The sequence below is a fragment of the Tympanuchus pallidicinctus genome, unplaced genomic scaffold (genome assembly GCF_026119805.1).
Source record: "Tympanuchus pallidicinctus isolate F22 unplaced genomic scaffold, pur_lepc_1.0 scaffold3, whole genome shotgun sequence".
NCBI lineage: Eukaryota > Metazoa > Chordata > Aves > Galliformes > Phasianidae > Tympanuchus > Tympanuchus pallidicinctus.
The window spans coordinates 92,826,461-92,846,196 of NW_026294747.1; the positions used below are offsets into that span (position 1 = coordinate 92,826,461).

At 38.9% G+C, this 19,736-nt stretch overlaps 1 protein-coding gene across 3 annotated transcripts in view; it reads left to right on the plus strand.

Annotated features, from left to right (window-relative positions):
* PLCL2 (phospholipase C like 2) overlaps positions 1 to 17,758 on the plus strand; it is a 99,188-nt gene extending 81,430 nt beyond the window's left edge. For all 3 annotated transcript variants that reach the window (XM_052695947.1, XM_052695950.1, XM_052695948.1), the window contains 2 exons: positions 5,116 to 5,225; positions 16,518 to 17,758. In XM_052695947.1, the coding sequence (XP_052551907.1) occupies positions 5,116 to 5,225; positions 16,518 to 16,697 (290 nt within the window). In that variant the 3' untranslated portion in view covers positions 16,698 to 17,758. The remainder of the gene's footprint in view (positions 1 to 5,115; positions 5,226 to 16,517) is intronic.
* The last annotated feature ends 1,978 nt before the right edge of the window (positions 17,759 to 19,736 follow it).

Consider the following 19,736-nt stretch of genomic DNA (forward strand, 5'->3'; position numbering starts at 1 on the left):
AAATGGTTTAATTTTTATACCCATAAATGGAGTTTGTATGACAGGGCTTTGTGATAGCAAATCTTAAAAAAAAAAAAAAATAATAATTCCAAAGTTCCAAGCAGGTTCATTGCTTTTAATGCTTTTAATATACTCTTTTTAAGTAGTTTAAAAATAATAACAATGAGTTATGCTGCTTTGTATATCATATTTTAGTCCTTATTATAGTTACAGTACCTTGAGGTGACTACAGTGCTGTGAAAAGACTAGCTTGGTCTTGGTCTTGTTTGGACTCTACTGATGCTTTCAACACACTCCTGTAACATTGTCTCAGACATTCAGGAAGTACAAGCTAGATAAGAGGACAGTGAGGAGGGCTGAAATTCATCTGACCAGCCAGGCTTAAAGCACTGCCTCAACAGCATTTACCAGGCAGACCACAGCATTTGGCCACATGTAGATTTCTAAACAACAGGAAGTAAAACCTGTAGTTAAGGCAATGTAAGTCAGTGCATTCTAATTCATAAGTAAGACTGAGCTATCTCAGTTAACATAAATGAGAGGTTGCGATCACTACTCAGTAGTAATATTTGCTCAAAACAGCACAAACAAACCTTAAGATAATCTCCTAAACAGTGATATTAAAATTCTTTTCACCATTGTGATAAATGGGATGGATTAAATTCTCATTAGTTCATTGCACTGCCAGTAATAAACTAGATTAATTCTGGTAGTATAATTGGTAATTGCATAAGATAGAGCAGGATGCAAAAGATAAGTGGGGGTTGTCATTCCTGAGCTGTTCAGAACCGTGGGTGTCTCACCTTTTTCGAGCTGTTTTTACTCAGTTAAGTCGGTTAAGTCTGTATGATTAATAAGAAATCAACTTGTTGTTATTGTGTTGTATGTCATTCTATACACAATTATGATGGCTGGGATTAACAAATCTATCATAGATGTTTTCTCTCAGTGTGAGAGGAGCTCTTTTTCCTCCCGACTGTAATTTTCACTAGAGACAAAATCTTATTGCAGTTCTTATTTAGCCAGGTGTTGCTGAGCAGACATTTATCTACTGAGCCTTTCTCAGCTCCTTTTTATTGCTTTTTCTCTTTTCAAATTTTCCTGGTAAGCCAACTACATCAACCTTTCTCGATGGCTTCAAGTCCTACAACTACAGAATTTAGAGTCTGTATACATTAGTATGAGTATCTTAGCAGATAATTGTTAAAATTAATTTGCAGATGAAAGTGGACAGTTTTTGATAGAGTTATGGCTGTCATCTCAGTCTTTGCACTGATCTCCTAAGTCAAGAGCTTTCATACTCAAATCACTTCCATCAGCATTCTGAGAGACGTAGTACTTCATTTCACATCAGTTGGATATTGTACTGGTGTTGTTACTTACTGATGACAGCACTTTGGTTCTGATTCAGCATAAAATGGTACTAAGAGCAGATCCATGATTAATTTGTAAAAGGCCTTTCTGAAGAAGGGTGGGAATGGGGGATGCTTTCTGGCCAACACTGAGAAGCCTTCATACAGTCTTCATTTGCCATTCCTATTTGCTGTGCAGGATGCAGCAGAATGAAATGACTGCTAAGCATAGCAAATGTATGCTCTGGAGTGATGCAGAGGTACTTAGAGAGTGACCATGTTGCCATGGTTCCTTATATATATATCACCTTTTGAGGAATTCTTGTTCAACTCTATACTGTTTATGTTCATGATTTTTTTGTTTCATATTGACCTTCAGCGATAACACCAAATTTAAAAGTCAAGAAATGCATCTCTTGAGAATGCAGACAGAGCATGCTCCTGTCATCTGTTCTGTTAAAGGAAAAAAGGAGGCCATCTTCCTCTTTCACAGAGTAGCAGCTCTTTTATAGCTTAGGACCTTTTTCACTGGGAAAAATACGACTGAATGTTAATAATGACATTACCATTGCATTAGTGTACTCTGGAATCCTATATAACTTTCATGATCACTGAGAAATTTGTGGGTGATGTCTTTTTTTAATAGCTGACAGTAAAAATGAAAAGCATGAGTAACTTGTATTTCTTGCATTAAACAGGTGGTATACATAGAAATATGTAAGAACGATAAATCAAATTAGCATAATGACTATTACCCTCCAAGAGATGTTAGGCAGTTCAAGATACTAATGGACTAATAATTCTAGAAGCAGTTAAGCGTCATAAAGTTAACTTGCTTACCATATCTTATTGACCGCAAGAGCTGAATTTTTGCTTGCAAGGATATGGAAAATCCTGTGAATTTATTTATTAAAAAAGAGGTTTTTTTAAGCTTATCTTAAAGACATTTTCAAGTGACTGTGTGAACATATTTGTCATTTTATTAATGAATTGTGAATGAAAATCTCTTTCTTCCCTTTTTCCTTTTATCTTCTGAAAGTCAGTCTCATTTTGGAATTTAACGCTTCTGTTATTACTTTGCCAATATCAATGCATGAAAATAGCCAGTTCTGAGAAAAAAATAAGACACAGGAAAAACAAGCAGGGACAGAGAAGGAGAATACCAGGAGAAATGTAGTCAATAGATAAATGCTGTTCTGCATTCATACTTCATAATTAAGGCTCAGGTTGTCCATGTGCTGTATAGGGAGCACGGCTAATTCCAATCAGCAGATGGAAAAAAAAAACGAGACTCATACAGTCTCATTTCATCAATAATGAAAGGTGAAATAATCCATTTAAGTTTACCTGGCAAAGTAGTAATAGCAACAGAAATATGATTGAAATCCATTTGCCTCTGGTTGTATTTTTAGGTTTAGAATGGGATAGCTTAAAGTTTACTGTGATAAATGAGGAGCTGTCCTTTCCTGTCTGTAAGAAGAGTTGAGGACAGAGGTGTGATTAGTGCTTGTTATGCAGGCAGCTCTTGTTTGTCCAAGTTCTGCATGTGTATGCCTTGGTGGGATCATCTGACATGATTTTGTTTTCTGAAAAAAGGGCAATGAGATGTTGCTGCCAACCACTCAGAGTATTTAGCTCAAGTGGAATGGCTTTGACAAAACAGAAATGTAGCTCAGCTTGAGTGTGAAGAATGTGATCATCACAGAAATTCCTCAGTGTGCCGTAAGTGATGAGTTCTTCTAGCTAGCAGAACGTTTGGAGACTGTTGTCTCCATGTCTGTATTACCAATGATACTGTATAAATTAATCTATAATCTGCAAAGCACCATCTTCACATTGTTTATGCAGTCCCTCAGCATTATTCTTAATCTCAGAGTAGCTTTGCTTCATGGTTGTTATCAGTCACTAGTGCCCAGGGGCTAGGACTTGAAGGGCAGTATTTATAAAGATGGAGATGAGGTTAATACATCATTACTGCAGTTCTGTAAGTGTGCCTCTTGCACTCGTCCACCTCCTTTCACTTTTTTTTTAAAATGTAATAACAGCTGATAATGGGGTTATGCTGCAAGTCACCTGCTTATATTCCATGCACCTTGCTTATTTATTTATTCTGCTGAGGATTGGAGTACAGAACTCCAAGGTTATCAGCATAATCTAGGTATAAATGGTGCAGATAAAATAATCTCCATTGTTATGGAGGCTCTAAAAATGTAGTGTTCTAAATATGGATCTATGCATCATCTTTCCATGATCACACTGGGAGGTTTTTTTTTGTTTGTTTTTTTTTTTTTTAATGATGATCTGAACAGGAAACAGATACTTGGAAACAGTGATGGATGGAGGAACTTTAATTTCTCACCTGGTTTAAGATCTGAGGAAATGCCAAATGAAAGCTTTTCTTAAGGCTGTACTCTCAATGCAGAGGTAGAGCTATGGAGAAGTATTTTGAATTAAAAACAATACAGTAGTTTAATTCAAGGAAAGTATATGCTGTCTATTTTTCTTGCAGTAAAATTTAAATGATAAGAAAAGTTAACAAGAGGGTTTTTTGTCTTTCTTTGAAATTAATTTATGAATCATTTTTAATTTTTTATATATGCATATATATACTTATATATGTTTATGTAGGAATAAGGTAAACAATAATATGATGAAAACATTCAGTCAAATCTTTCTTTTGTATTAAGACATGAGTGTGAGGCTGAGAGATTACAGAATAGAGCAGATACAATAATGCCCTTAAAAGTCAACCTACTCTGATTAGGATTGATGGGCAACACAGGTTTGTATGTGGATTTCATGGCAATTAATTCCATGTAAATTTGAAAGCACATCTACTCAATAGCAGATAGAAGAAATGAATCAGTGTAGTTAATAGAATAATTAAGCATCACACTGTACCTTGATTTTAAGTTCATACCTGTAAATTGTATTATGTAACTTTTATGTTATTACTGATGGTACCTTCAGAGAACAGTTAAAGAAGGGAGGAGGATTACTGTAATGCAGGCTGTGATGATGAGTATATCCATGGAAGGGCATGCTACTTTCTGTGTAGGAAGGAAACTGTGTTTCAAACTTCTTCATTTATGACTTGTAACAGCATAATGGAAAGCAATTTATTTGTTATTAAATCTGTGCATTTCACTGAATTAAAATGTATGCTCTAGTAATTCTACTGCATTGAATTTTGCAGTAAATTTTTGGGTTGGGGTCTGTCAGATGCAAGTTGCATAGAGACAGTAGTATATATAAGTGGAAATGTTCTTGGTGGTTCACTTCCCTGCCACCTTTTTCACATTTGGGGTAGGGTGAGAAGGCTGTATTCCGCATGGCTCCCAACACGTAAATTGGGCAACTGTGATGTAAATTTGGTTCATACTAGAGCAAAGCACAAAATAAATTTGTTGGGACGTATTTCCTGAAATTAATGCTTCCATTTCACAGCAATCCACGAGAAGGTCTTCACATGTAGTGCAACAGATTCTATTGTGATTGAAAAATATTTTGTATAGTAAATATTTGTTTGGCTCCATGTTTCTATGGCAGTGACCCAGCAGGTATTGCAGTGCAGATTTTGACTTAGAGAGATCTGAGTATGTAGGCATGTACTATAACTTCACAGATATATTTATGCTTGAAGAATGAAATTTCTGAAGCTTTCTTATTGTTCTTTACCTTTTTAGTTTCAAATCACTGTTTCTATGATCACAGAAATACATGAAAATAGTTACTATGTTACTCTCTTTTTTACTCTCCACAGCAATGGAGTTTCATGAAAACCTGCACAATATAGGAGCAAGAGAAGGCTTAAAAGAAAGAAAGCTGCAAAAATCAGTAGAAAGCTTTACATGGAATATTACAATTTTAAAGGTAATGTGTCTTCCATTAGTTATTTTTCTATTCACAGGTGGCATTCTGTAGTTATTATTGGTCATTATTCTGTCTCATAGCTCAACTAGATTTGTTCAGTTTTGTGGTCATTTTCAACGTTCATTACTTTGAAAACACACAGATTGACAGCATATTTTTGTATTTTTACATATTATTTTGGAGGTTATTTCATTTTGTTTGTCCCTGAGGTTTTTATTTTAAAACCTCTTAATGTCAATACATGGATGAAATGAGTACTGATTTGTATGAAGATGCTTGGTCTGAGAGGAAGTTGTGCTGCTGGGTAAACCCTGTTCTTTGATTTCAAAGGAAGTGAGAGTATTCAGGGTAATGTGGCTGCTGGAAAACAAAAGGGAAGATGTTGCTATTGCAGTGATGAATAGCAATTAAGGTACATACAAAGCATACAAATCATCCGTAGTATAGTAAAGTGAGCATATATGACCCAGAGATTCTCTTTGCCTTTTGTTGAGTACATTTGCCTATATTTTTACATAACTTTAAATGATGTAATAAAAAAGAACTTTCAACTAGAAACCCTCAGGAAACTTGAATGTGGATAGGTTTTCAAGTTTCTTATCTCTTGTCTTTCATCTTGGCTGAGTATATCAAAATTTATAGAGACAGCAAAACTGCCTACCCTAATTTATTCCCTTGACACTATCCTTCTAGCCCAGATTATTCAAATTTTGTGTTTACATCTACTAATGAGTTCTTCTTTCCCACTCAAATATTTCATTGCTATATTAAACTATAAAATCTGTTTTAGTTAGAATTTTCTCCCATGTGTGTTTCATTTTTAGTTCTTATTATTGAAAATAGAATTCGCTACCACTTCTCTTTACAGTGGACTACTACAGAAAACCTGTAATGTAGTCATATCTCTGCTTTCTATGCTAGTTTCAGCTGTTAAGCTTTTCTCTGTGCTGCTTGCTCTTTCCATCCAGAGCAGAAGAGGATTAAAAAAGGGTCAAGTTTGCTACAGCGTGTACATTTAATGCATTCTAAAACCATATTTGCAGGTTCTGCTTTGAGATCAAAGAAGCAGACTGTTACTTTTCCTTCATTAAAGCAGTATTTCCTGAAGATGATACATGTGGTATGTCAAATACCAAACCTGTACTAACCAGGAGGTACAGAGATGGAGAGACAGTTCAGTGGCATTGGACAAATTTCTAGAATCACAGAACATTGTGAGTTGGAAGGAACCCACGCTCACTGCAACCCTTGACTCTGTGCAGGACCACCCCAAAATCAATCCCTGTGTCTGAGAATGCTGTGCAAATACTTCTTGAATTCTGACAAATTATACTCCTTAATTTTCAACTATCAGATACCATTTGGAGAAGTAAATTTATTTTAATTCTTCTAGAAGCAGCAGTAGCTTTGCTTCATCTCTTATTTCCATTCAAAATGTAAAGGCTGGTGAGGGGGAAGGCTTTGCAATTGATGAATGACTGACCTGTGAAATTGGAATTTCTGTGTAAGCTAGGAATTGGAGAACCCATAGTAGAGATCTGACTCCTGAGAGCACTGAAGGGCTTTTGCATGTGTCCCTAGAATTAATGTAATTATGAAGTTAGAAGGCCTTCCTTTTGAAGAGATTATTAAGGAAATCTTTTCATCATTGACTTAGGTTTTTATCTGGTCCAAGATTAAGATGAACATGATCATCAGCTCTTTCCAAGAGGAGTAGACTGCTCATGTGTTGTGACTGACACATTTTCCAAACTGATTAAGTTGCATTTTGCCTTCAAGGCAAAATTGATCTTCTTTATCTTAACTGGGACATTTTGACTATGATTGATGCAATGGAAAGTCTGATAAAATAACAAAATTGACAGCTTAATTCTGGGGGAAATCTTTGCTAGAAGAGCTGACCTATCTACAAGGGCTGCTCCCAGTTTTAGAGGTCTTACTGCTAGACTGTTCTTCTCTTTCAGATAGTTAATTTGCAAGATCACTTGTTGGTAATTTATTGTTATGATTCAGACTGGTAGAACTCATATTTTCTAAACACTGATAATCAGATTTCCTGCCAGAAAGAGTGCACCAGCTGAAAAAAATCACTCTTAAGTACTGTTGAAGCAGACTTCTGCGAACACCCTGATGAAACAATTCATAGATTTTACTGACATAGCAAAACTTTGGAAAAAAAATAGAAAATAGGCACAGACATTGAAATGCCCCTAGGAAGAAGAAGAGCACAACAGCTTCTGTAAATTACTCTCTGCAACAGAATCCTGTTCTAAGCATATGGGGAGAGTTTGAATGAAGTACTTGGAATGGAAGTGTGAGTTGTAATTCCAACATTTTTCAGTTGCATGTTGTGGGCTATGATTTTTTAGACATCATATTGGTCAACACAAACTAGTTTCTATATTTTTGTAATCCACCAGTTCATAGCATGTGTTACCTCTGCAATGATATTGATCTTTCATCTGAATTATGTTTGTAAATGTATTTATAAACAGAACATTTGAAACACCAGGATGCAATTTCTTAGATATTTATTTCATCATCCAAATTTTATGAACTGAATCAATGAATTCAGGCAATACTGTTGTCACCTTGAGCATTCATAAAACCCCTGACACCTGCTGCTTACTACTGTAGGTGTGCAGAAGAACAACGAATTCTATTAAAATACTGAAAAGTATTCTCTTGCTATTGCCAGATCTGTAGAGTTTTGGCTCCTAATTAAAACAATTCTTATAAGAAGCTAAATCCTTTAAGGCTTGATTCTGTAAATGCACTCAAAGCAAGTCATCTGGATGTGGAGCACTGTGGGGTACCACAGCATACCGAGCAGCCTGCTATTTAGGGATTAGAGCATTGGAGTCCCAGAACCTGAGCTAAAGCCTATTCATTTGTAATACAGTTTCCTGGGATTTCTTGGGGAGAGTTAGGCAGTTATTTCAGATATCATCTATGTAGCACTTTAATGTTACATAATAACTGGAGAACTTTCTAACCAAAAAAATCACAAGAGAATACATACCAGAGTAAAAAAAGTAGCTGTTCTGGTTGTTACTCAAGGTATACCAGCACATGTTGGTTTCACAAATGGTTTTCCAAGTTAGAAGCATTCAGAAATCAATTTCTTCATTGTAATTGTTGGATAAGAGAGTGTCTAATGAACACAGATTCATTTTTGTATTTTACCTCAGTCTAAACTTGACCCCACTTGGCCAAATGTGTTTAGTCTAAACCCCTTTTGCCTATAATAATAATCTGACAGTGGTTTACAGGCTGGTTCAGCCTGGTTCTGTGACCAGCGGGGCAGAGGGATCCGTGGATCCGTGCCTCTGGAAAAGGGAAACAGGAGACCCCAAAATAATTGAAAACAGTGGCAACAATCTGAGGTGGAACAAACTAATTTACTCAATATAGTATCAGCAAAATATAATGAGAGAGAGTGTGCCTGGAAAGTGGGTAGGCCTCACCACAACACTGAGGTGAGAAATGCAGTCCAGTTGAGCCGATGAAGGAAAGCAGACGGAGAAGAGAGCATCAGGTGACCTTGCCAGGAGTTGTATCTCCTCGCTGACCACAAAGCCCCCTGTGGAAATGTAGTTCTCCTCCTCCAGACAGGCACCTGGAACTTGAGCATCAGCAGTCAAACCCCCAGTGCATTACATGATGTTTTGGTGTGGAATACTGATAACCAAAAATCACAAAACCATTACACATTCCACCCCTTATTCTACATCACTACATCATGCTTTTTATATATATATATATATATATATATATATATATATATATATATACACACAAACAAAATATGAACACAAGGAATTACTGACTGCACTCCCCCAACATCAAATTCCTTTGTGGTACACACTGAACATCCCTGTTTTCCTGCATCACCCACCAGGTGGACCCACGTCCTTGGGCAAAAACAGTTTCACATAGAGGTTTGCCCTTCCCAGAAGCTGGAAAGACCCAAACAACTTTTCCCAACGTATTCTTTGCATGTACTACAGGGAACTTACCTCCCTCTACAATATGTAGGGAGCTGGCTTGGGTGGGACCATCTCAACTGACCAATCCTCTGGTGTTGGCTGCCAAATTTTTCTGCCAAATACTTCTCCCAGTGCTTAAATGTTCCACCACCCAGTGCTTTTAACATGATTTTTACAACCCGTTGTAGCATTCAATCTTACCAGAGGCTGGTACATGATAGATGATATGATAAATCCACTCAATGCCGTGTTCTCTGGCCCAAGTATCCACAAGTGAGTTTTGGAAATGACTCCCATTATCTGACTCAATGCTTTCCGGGGTGCCATGTTGCCACAGGATTTGCCTCTCCAGACCTAATATGCTGTTCTGGATGGTAGCACGGGGTACTGCATATGTTTCAAGCCACCCGGTTGTTGCCTCCACCATGGTGAGCACATAACTCTTACCATTGCGAGATCATGGCAAGGTGATATAATCAACCTGCCATGCCTTCCCAGATTTGTACTTATGCCATCACCCCTCCCCTCAGAGAGGTTTCATCCTCTTGGCTTGTTTAACTGTGGCGCATGTGTCACGGTCATGAATGATTTGTGCAACAGCATCCATAGTTAAATCCACCCCTTGGTCTCTAGCCCACTTATATGTTGCATCTCTTCCTTGATGGCCTGAGGTCTCATGGGCCCATCGAGCTAGAAATAATTCATCCTTGTTCTGCCAATCTAGGTCTATTTGAGCCACCTCAGTTCTGGCAGCTCAGTCTACCTGATGGTTATTTTGCTTCAGTAGCCTGACTCTTGGGCACATGAGCATCTACGTGACGTACCTTTATACCATACTTTTTGTTTGGGCAGCAATATCTTTCCACAGTTCAGCAGCCCAAATAGATTTACCCCTTCTTTGCCAGTTATTTTGTTCTCACTGCTGTAACCACCCCCATAAGGCATTTGCTACCATCCATGAGTCAGTGTAAAGATAGAGCATTGGCCAACTCTCTCTTTCAGCAACATCTAAGGCCAGTTGGACAGCCTTAACCTCCTGCAAATTGGCTTGATTCTCCTTTCCCTTCAGTGGCCTCTGCAACTTGTGTGAGGCTCCACACAGCAGATTTCCATCTGCAATGCTTCCCCACAATATGACACGATCCATCTGTGAACAGGGCATGTTTCTTTTCATTTTCTGGTAGTTCATTGTATGGTGGGGCCTCTTTAGCATGTGATACCTCTTCTGCTGGTGGTGTTCCAAACTTTTTGCCTTCAGGCCAGTCCATGATCACCTCTAGGATTCCTGGACAGCTGAGGTTCCCCATCTGTGCTCACTGGGTAATCTATGCAATCCACTTACTCCAAGTAGCATCAGTAGCATGATGGGTAGAGGGAACCCTTCCCTTGAACATCCAGTTCAGCACTGGCAGTCAAGGTGCCAGAAGGAGCTGTGTTTCAGTACCGACTACTTCGGAAGCAGCCCGAACCCCCTCATACACAGCTAAAATCTCCTTCTCAGTTGGAGTGTAACACTCTTCAGACCCTCTGTACACCCAACTCCAAAATTCCAGGGGTCGGCCTTGGGTCTCTCCTGAAGCTCTATGACACAAACTCCAAGTGCGACCTTTCTCTCCAGCAGCAGTGTAGAGGATGTTCTTCACATTGTGTTCCATTCCATACTGGCCACAGCATGGGCTATCTCTTGTTTAATCTGCTCAAAAGCATGCTGCTGCTCAGGACCCCACACAAAATCATTCTTCTTCTGTGTCATCTGACAGAGGGGGCTTACAATGAGGCTGTAGTTTGGAACATGCATTCTCCAAAAACCCACTACACCCAGAAACAGTTGTGTCTTTCTTATTAGTGGGTGGAGACATGGCAGTGATTTTGTCAATCACATCTGTCGGGATGTGACAACAGCCATCTTGCCTAGGAACTGAATTTCCTGGGCAGGTCCTTTCACTTTGATTCGCTTGGTGGCAAAACCAGCACGGAGAATGATCTGGATTATTTGCTCTCCTTTCTCAAAAATTTCCTTTGCTGTATTGCCCCACACAATGTTGTCATCAATGTACTGTAAGTGCTCAGGAGCACCTCCATGTTCCAGCGTGGCTTGGATTAGCCCATGGCAAATGGTTGGTCTATGTTTCCACCCCTGGGGCAAACGATTACAGGTATACTGAACACCCCTCCATGTGAAAGCAAACTGTGGCCTAGATTCTTTGGCCAAAGGAATAGAGAAAAAAGGCATTAGCAGTGTCAATGGTGGCATACCATTTGGCTGCTTTTGACTCCAGTTCATACATACGTTTTTGTAGCTATTGGTACCTGTTGCTCTTTCTCTCGTAGCAACTCCACAACAGACAGATCTTCTGATAGGCCAGGCAAAACAGATAACTGTTTAACACCTTTTGCGTCTACAGCAGCTATTCCATCGATACCTTTTGGGATCCTTAAAATATCCCCTTCTGAGGTAATCAATACCCAGTATACATGGAGCTCCTGGGCCAGTCACAATAGGGTGCTTTTGCCAGTATTTACCAGTGAGACTGATTTAAGCCTCCAACATAGTCAGCTCTTGGGAACCCCCAGTCACCCTGTGAGTGTAAATTGATTTTGTCCCTTGGTGACTCAAGGACATTAGGGTGCACTGTGCACCAGTATCCTCCAGGGCCTTATATTTCCGTAATTCTGATATGCCAGGCCATCTAATCCACACAGTCCAATAAACTCTATTATCCCCCTTCTCCCCCCTAGCTGGGGGCAGGGCCCCTCTATACGTTACCTCTGTTGTCTGTAGCAACTGGAGCCATCACCTTTTTGGCAAAGTTCATCTTGGTGATTGACTTGCCTTATAATTCTTTTACCTGTGCTTGAAGTGCAGGAGTAGGTGGTTTATGGCACTCCTTCGTATCTTCTCCATGGTCACGTAGGTAATGCCACAAGGCAAAATATGACATAGTCTTACTGTTGTCACTTGCTCGAGCAGGAGGACGTCTTCTTCTGATAGCTGAGACATTGGATGACACTGGCTGGGATGAAATCAAGTTGATCAGCCCCTCCAGTAGGCTGTTTTGGAAATTCTGTTCCTCACTGGATGTATCTATTACCACCATGGATTATTCATCAGCATCAGGCATGGTTGATAGTTTGTCTATTATGTCTTCTTGTTGTTCTCCATTCTGTCAAGTTTTTCAGCTACTTTTGCAATGGCTGAAACACAAGCTCATAGAAGGCTTAAATGTAACTCAAAATATTTAAGTTTATTAACGAAGTCATTTATAAGGGGTCTTCTTTCCACTCTGCCATACATTGCTGCAAGTGTATTGGCGTACCTTTCTGGTGCAGTCTTCGTAAATGTCCGCCACATATTTGGTGTACACCTGGCTCTCTCAGGATCACGCTCTTGGTCTGGCTTATCAGGAATGAAACTGGGGCTATGTAGCATTTCCACCACAGCATATTCTCTCAAATAACAGATGCCTTCTTCTGTATCAGCCGACTTATTTTCCTCAGGCATCAGATCATCTTCAAAGGGGTATCTTTCTTTTACAGCTAACAACATCCGCTTCCAGAGGGTAATGGCCTGGTTTTGGCATGTGCTAATACCTCTGTCAATGGCCGAGTCCCCAGCAATGCCACCCAAGTTGGCGAGCTTCTCTACTATTTAGCCACACACTGTTACCCGCATTCTCCACCAAGAATGTCAATGGTTTACAGGCTGGTTCGGCGTGGTTCTGTGACCAGTGGGGCAGAGGGATCTGTGGATCCGCACCTCTGGAAAAGGGAAATAGAGGACCCCAAAATAATTGAAAACAACAGCAACGATCTGAGGTGGAACAAACTAATTTACTCAATTTAGCATCAGCAAAATATAATGCGAGAGAGAGAGAGAGAGAGAGAGAGAAAGTCTGAAAGGTGGATAGGCCTCACCACAGTGCTGAGTGTTGAGTCCAGTTGAGCCGATGAAGAAAAGCAGATGGAGAAGCACTGACGGAGAAGCGAACACCAGGTGACGTTGCCAGGAGTTGTATCACCTCACTGACCACAAAGCCCCCTGGGGAAATGTAGTTCTCCTCCTCCGGACAGGCACCTGGAACTTGAGCATCAGCAGTCAAACCCCCAGTGCATTACATGTTTTGGTGTGGAATACCAATAACCAAAAATCATAAAACCATAACATTATCCAACTCCTTATCCCAGAAATATTCTTGTCTATAGAGTTCATCTTAACATAGGATCATAGAATGCTTTGGCTTCTTCATGTGTTGGGGTCTCCAGAACTGGACACAGTACTTGAGGTGGGGTGTCACAAGATCAGAGTGGAGGGGCAGAATCACCTCCCTCAACCTGCTGGTCACGCTTCTCTTGATGCAGTCTTCCATGTTAGTCTTCAGATGTGTTCTCAGCTGAAAACCCAGCCATTCCTGCCAACCTCTGTCTTCTTTTCTCCTGTCTCCTCCATCCACTATTCTTTTCACACTTGGTGCCTCATATTCCCTTCTAGTAGCTTTTCCTGTTGCTTTTTAGTTTGTATTGTCCCCTCTTCCCCACGGTCTTCCTGATGAGTGTTAATTTTGTTTTTCTCATCATGTTACTTGATTTCATTGTATTCTGCAGTTGCTTGCCTGTTCTGATTTTTTTTATTATTATTCTCACCAGCTTTTAATCTTGTTGCAAAGCTCTTTCATTCTTTTTGAGTTTTTACTCCTACTGGTCTACTGTTTCAAGGGTTCTTTAAACATGATGGTTTTGTCAGATCTGTATTTTATTTTTTAGGTACTCCAATCCCAATTTCATGCTGTTATTTCATTCTTTTTCTCTCTTCTTAACCTACCTGTTCTAAACTCAGCATTCTTCCACTGTGTTAGATTTTTTGCTAGTTCACAGTCTCCTTCAGTTGGATCTTGTCACTACTTTGCCTAATGCAATCCAGTTTCTTCTTCTTCAGTCATAAACTACTTGCCAGGTCAGGTTTAGAGATTGCTCTCTCCTCCTTCCCTTTATCTGCTTCCTTGTCAGTTGCCATCCCAAGCTATTTCTTCCCTTCCTCCAGTCAGGGTTCGAGACTGCTTGTGTTGTAACCAAATGCTGGTGGTAGGACAACTTGGACAAGCATTTTCTTCAAACACGTTATTGTGTGAGAATGGAATGTGTGTTGTCTTGCCACCTGCTGGAGTTGTCAGGAGATGAAAAATGATCAAGAATGAAATCCTGTGTGATTGTACTAACCACACTCAAAATCTGATTTGTATCTGTTAGAAGATCATGAGTTGGATCCACAACTCTGGATCCTGTGTTGTTGAATTACAAGTTCTTATCCCAAACAGGAGTTGGTGGGAGGATGGAAGATTCTTTAAAAAAAGCTTTTCTGATGGCATTTTCCTGTCTTTATTCTCAGGACTGAATGATCCATATGGTTGAGGTTAAAGAATAATATTAACAGTAATGATAATAAAATCTGCCAGTGGCAAAAATCCTGCATGGAGAATAGCAGTCTAAGTAGTAAAAGTTTGGCAAGCATATAAGCAACTGAAAACAATTTTCAAAAACCCAAAAACATAGTGATTTTAGACTGCTGCTAGCAAGTCTGCCTATAATAAACAGCTTCATTAAACTTCTAGAATTATTTAGCACTAATCCATGTAAAACAGAGCTTGGGCTAGAGACAGTTGCATTCCAGATATGACTCATTTAGTCTGCTGGAGTGTTTCAAATTAGCTTTTAGTTGTTTGTCAGTTTGGAAAAAAAAATGTGCAATTTAAAAAAAAAGTATCCCTGGTTTTCCTTAGAAAAAAAGTTTTACTGAAGCTTTTGCTGTGTTTGGAAAAGCTTTGACATTTTTCCTGCCCTGTAAACATAAAAGACATTCTAGTCATTGTAGCCTTGGATTATTCTAAGGAGGTATTTCTTTGAAGAAAGCAATATATGTTTTTGATTTGTGTGCCTCAAGTGTATAATTCTGTTTACTTCTTAAGGTAGTATTTATATTCTATAGTTGCTAAAAGAAGCAAGGCTAAGTACCACAACTTGAGTGCGCATCTACTGTAATCTGATTGTCATTTTACCTTTCCTTCATTTTTGAAATCAAAAAATGAAGTAGGACTTCACCCTTATTTGGCAGAGAAAGAGAGGTGACATAGCAGTTATGTCTGTACAAGAGAAGCGACTGTCAGGAGCTGGATTTTACTTCAGAAAGACATGAAAGACAGATTCCAATTGCAGGAAAAGGTGCAGTCAAAGCTCATAACTTTTTAAGCATTATATGACATGATAATCTCAAGGAACCACGGTGCCTGTTTGGTTATTCATGTGTTTGTTTTCTGCCCTTCAATTGGAACTGTATACAATCAATAGGTGTACAAAAGCTAGGCTTAGTAAAATCATTGCAATGGAAAGATAATTAAAATAAATAGAAATGCTCACCAGTGTTGCAGACTTGCAGTAAACTCCACAAGGAGCAATCTCCAGAGAAAGATCCTTCCTCTGTGGCAGTCAGCCCTTAAATGGGGTCTAGGAGAGATGCAGCCAGGCTCCACCTCTTCTGGTCACACAGCTGAATCGCCTTCACCTGTGCTCCATGGCTGACTCAGTGCTTGCCTCAGGTGGTCAATCAGAGGCTCAGGCCGTGATCAACAGTTCCATACAAACTGATGTTGCTTAAGATCTGGTATTTTTGAAGCATCATCTGATTTTTGAGCTGTGGTAGTTAGAGGGCTGTAATACAGAAAGTTGGATCACCTGAGTCTGGGACAGTTTCTCTTACAGCTTTACTTAAGCTGAATTGCAGTTAGGGTAAGACTGCAAGATAGATCTGAACTGCAGACAGTCCTATGAAGTCTCTGTTGTCACTGTGCTTTTTACCTGTCACTTCCTGACCTGTATTTTGTATTTCATGTTTTGACAAACTTTGGCTCTTTACCATGCTACTATTGAATTAGTCACAGTGCTTAGAAAAAAAAACCTCCAAGAACCAAAAATCAAAGTTGTTTAACTGCTCCTTGAAGTATATAAATGGGCCCCCACAATTCTGTCCATGAGGAAACATTTTTAGTCCCATAGATTATAAATACAGAACAGATCACCTTTCTGAAAGCTGTTAGAAATAATCCCTGTTCTTTGTTTATGTAACAGATTGGTCCAGAGCTGGCAAGGATCTTGGTTCTTATCACTTTACAAGCATGAAGTAATGTACTATTTATTTATTTACTTAATTTGAACAGGGCAACTCAAACATTAGTCTGAAATAAACAGAAGGGCAAAAAAGAGATATATAGCTCTATTATCCACTGTGTATTCAAACACCATTTTTGTTTTGCAGGGACAAGCTGATCTTCTCAAATATGCTAAAAATGAAGCACTGGAGAATCTGAAACAAATCCATTACGCCACTCTTTCATGTGGACTCAATAAGCCAGGCACTGAAAATGCTGAAATCTCAAAGCCCCGTCGAAGCCTGGAGGTCATACCTGAAAAAGCAGGTGATGAAAATGGAGAATGAGAGAACTCTCATCTCATAATTATGGAGTTTATAACTCTGTGACCAATTGTAGCTGCATAGGACATTTGCTTTGCACTTACTGTTGAAAAATATTTGGAATCTTCAAAGCACAACTGGAGAAGCTAATTACAATCTATTGAAACTGTGAATGTATGTAGCAACTCTGCTTGTGAAGGCAATGATATTGTGTAACATGGAAATTACATTATTGGCCAAAATGTAGTATGTATGTAAAAGATACTGTAATTCAGTCATAGCGTGCTGAGAAGTTTATTATAGTGCCATAGGGAAGTGAATGTTTTTTAAATGAGCTATGATTAGAAAACAGTTCACAGAATGTGACAAGTTGCCTTGATCTTCAAGAAGATAGATGTGTGGGTTCTCTGTTTCTTTGCACAGTTCCATAATTGTGCTAGCAAGGTGAATTATTGTGCACCTAACTTTTGAAAATGAGGTCCGAAAAAGTGGGATCCACATGTTTCACACTATACGTAATTCAGCCGCTCAGATATTTGGATTTGAAGTGTTATTGATTTTATTGTTGAGCCATAAATTAAAACGAGAATGTAATTAGACAGTGATCACTGACTTCAGTGCACTATAGGAGAGCCATTATGTAAAAGGAAAATGTGCAATCAATCTGATAGCTTATGTCAGAAAAAAGATTCATACCTATTTTGCCTAAGATCTTCTGCAAATGTGTGTAGATAATGTGACCAAACTGCAAGCAAAACGTTGTAAATAGTTTTTCATTTTGTGAAGTGAAGTGCTCATCTTAAAAAGTTTTATGAGATTGCTCCTAGACAAGTAAAGCTTTTAACTAAATTTTAACTTTTTTATTTTTCAAGTATTTTCTTCCTTGCGGAATACGCGATATCTCAATAAGCAGATTTGTCAAAAGAAAAAAAAAATTGCTGTTCTGGTTCTGTTTGTTTGGTTTTATGACGACATTAGGTAAAGGTATTGTAGCTGATATGCTCATTGTAAAATGACTATAACAACCTAGAGTGTTCTCTTACTGTTCCTGATTTAACAATAAAATGGACTATATAATTACAGAAGCTAATAAATTTGAAGAAAAACAAGCAAAGTCCTACAGAGATCAAAATGCAGTTTCTGTTCAGTTGTGGGAAAAAGTGGAAGAGGGCAGTGTCTGTTGAAAATCACTGTTTTAATTAGAGCTTTTCAAGACATGCATTCTACACAGATTTATCCATTTGTTTAACCAATTTGAGATCCTGTTTTTGCATTTAGGTTATAATGTAAATCTGTGTATGGATAACATCTTGTAAAAGTCAGTAGGGCTCTGACAAAGAACGTCAGTATATCCGCACTCAATCTGAATTGTTAGGGACTTAGATTTATTTTCTAGTCATTATAAAGTTAAAGGAAAAGAAAGATGAAAACAATTTGCACAGTAAATGTCACGTCTTAGCTTGCGTTTTTAAATGTCAAACTGAATGGTCTGGGAGCAGTTTTAGAAGGTGCTGAGCTCTTTTAGTGTCCAGTGACAGATCATATGCCTCAATATGATGATCCTGCCAGGAATGAGTTCTGCTCTTAGAAAATGAAGCTTTTAACCCATGGTGAGCACCTGCAAGCACTGCTTTGTGAGCAGTCCTTCTCTATGTCATCAGCTGCAAGCATTCCGTAGGCACGTCTACTTGGTGGGAAGCAACATGACATTGGCTGTTACTGACCGTACTCCGAGCCAGCATAAAATCAGTCTTCCAGGGTCAGATCTGTTCCCAACTTATCTATACAACAATAACTACGTTACATCAAGATTTAGCTGGGCTGTAAATTGACAAGGTCAGTTTCACTTTATCAGAAAATACAATACCCAAGCTGCTGGAATTTTACCACCAACTTTACTCCATTTGAAAAGTGTAGACTTTGAAAAAACATCAGTACAGTTAGTATTATACATCAGATAGGCCTAAGGGCCACTGATGCTCCATTAGCAGTCCTGGCCCATCACTTTTTTAGTGGCAATCACAGAGCTATCTTATTGATATCTCAAACCAAACGTTTCTGTACAACTTCTTTCTTCATCTGGATTAATGGCTCAGGTATTCTTATTGTTGATAAATCGCTGCTTAGCACATCACATCTTTGAGAGATGTTTGGTAACACTGAAAGGATTAAACACATGTAAGGTTGTTTGGTGTTTTTCTTCACCTTAAGGCAAAAAAAAAAAAAAAAAAAAGTGAAAGATGAATGCCACAAGAGTTAAGACTGACAGGTTTTGTGTGTTGAACTCTGTTATATACGTAACTCCTCTGATCCTTCTGTATCTCACTAAAAATGAAGACAATTCTGTTTTGTGAGTAATATCCATATATACCATCTGCTTAAACAAAACAAAACAACAAAAGCAACCTAACAGCTAAAATAGATGCAGTTATCCAAGTGACCATTTAAATTCTTTTGGATTCTAGTGTAACACTGAGACCTTAAAATGGAAGTTGCTTTTGTGCATTATTCATATTCTGTCCAAATCTGTGTGTAACATAAGGCCTTTAAATGAACTCAGTTAGACAGATGCTTAGAAAGTTGATGGGTAGCTAAAAATCCTTCAGGCAGTTTGCATGTTACATGCTAAGAGAATGCAACATAAACACCTGCAAGCAAAGTATGAGGTTCCATGGTTAACCCAGTAATGATGATTCCAAAACCAAATTTATTAGCATATGTCTTGCTCCAATTTGTAGGAGGGAGATGAGGTTCTTTTAATATCTGTATACCTGGCGTAAGATAAAGAAACAACAGTTCAAATGTTGATCCAACCAGTTTACTATAAATCCTAATCAGGGAGACAGGGAAGGGAACGAGGGGAAAGAAAGGAGCAAGAACCATGTAAAGCGGGGATAGTCACCACCAGGACCCAACAGCTGTCCCGCTGCACCGCGTTTCGAAGGTCCGAGGCAAAAGCAGCAGAGGGGGGAGAGCAGCAGCATGGCCAGCCGTGGGCAGCAAGCAGGTAGCAGGAAGAAGTCACAGAGCCAATCCAGGAGGAAGCAGCAGGACTCAGGTAGC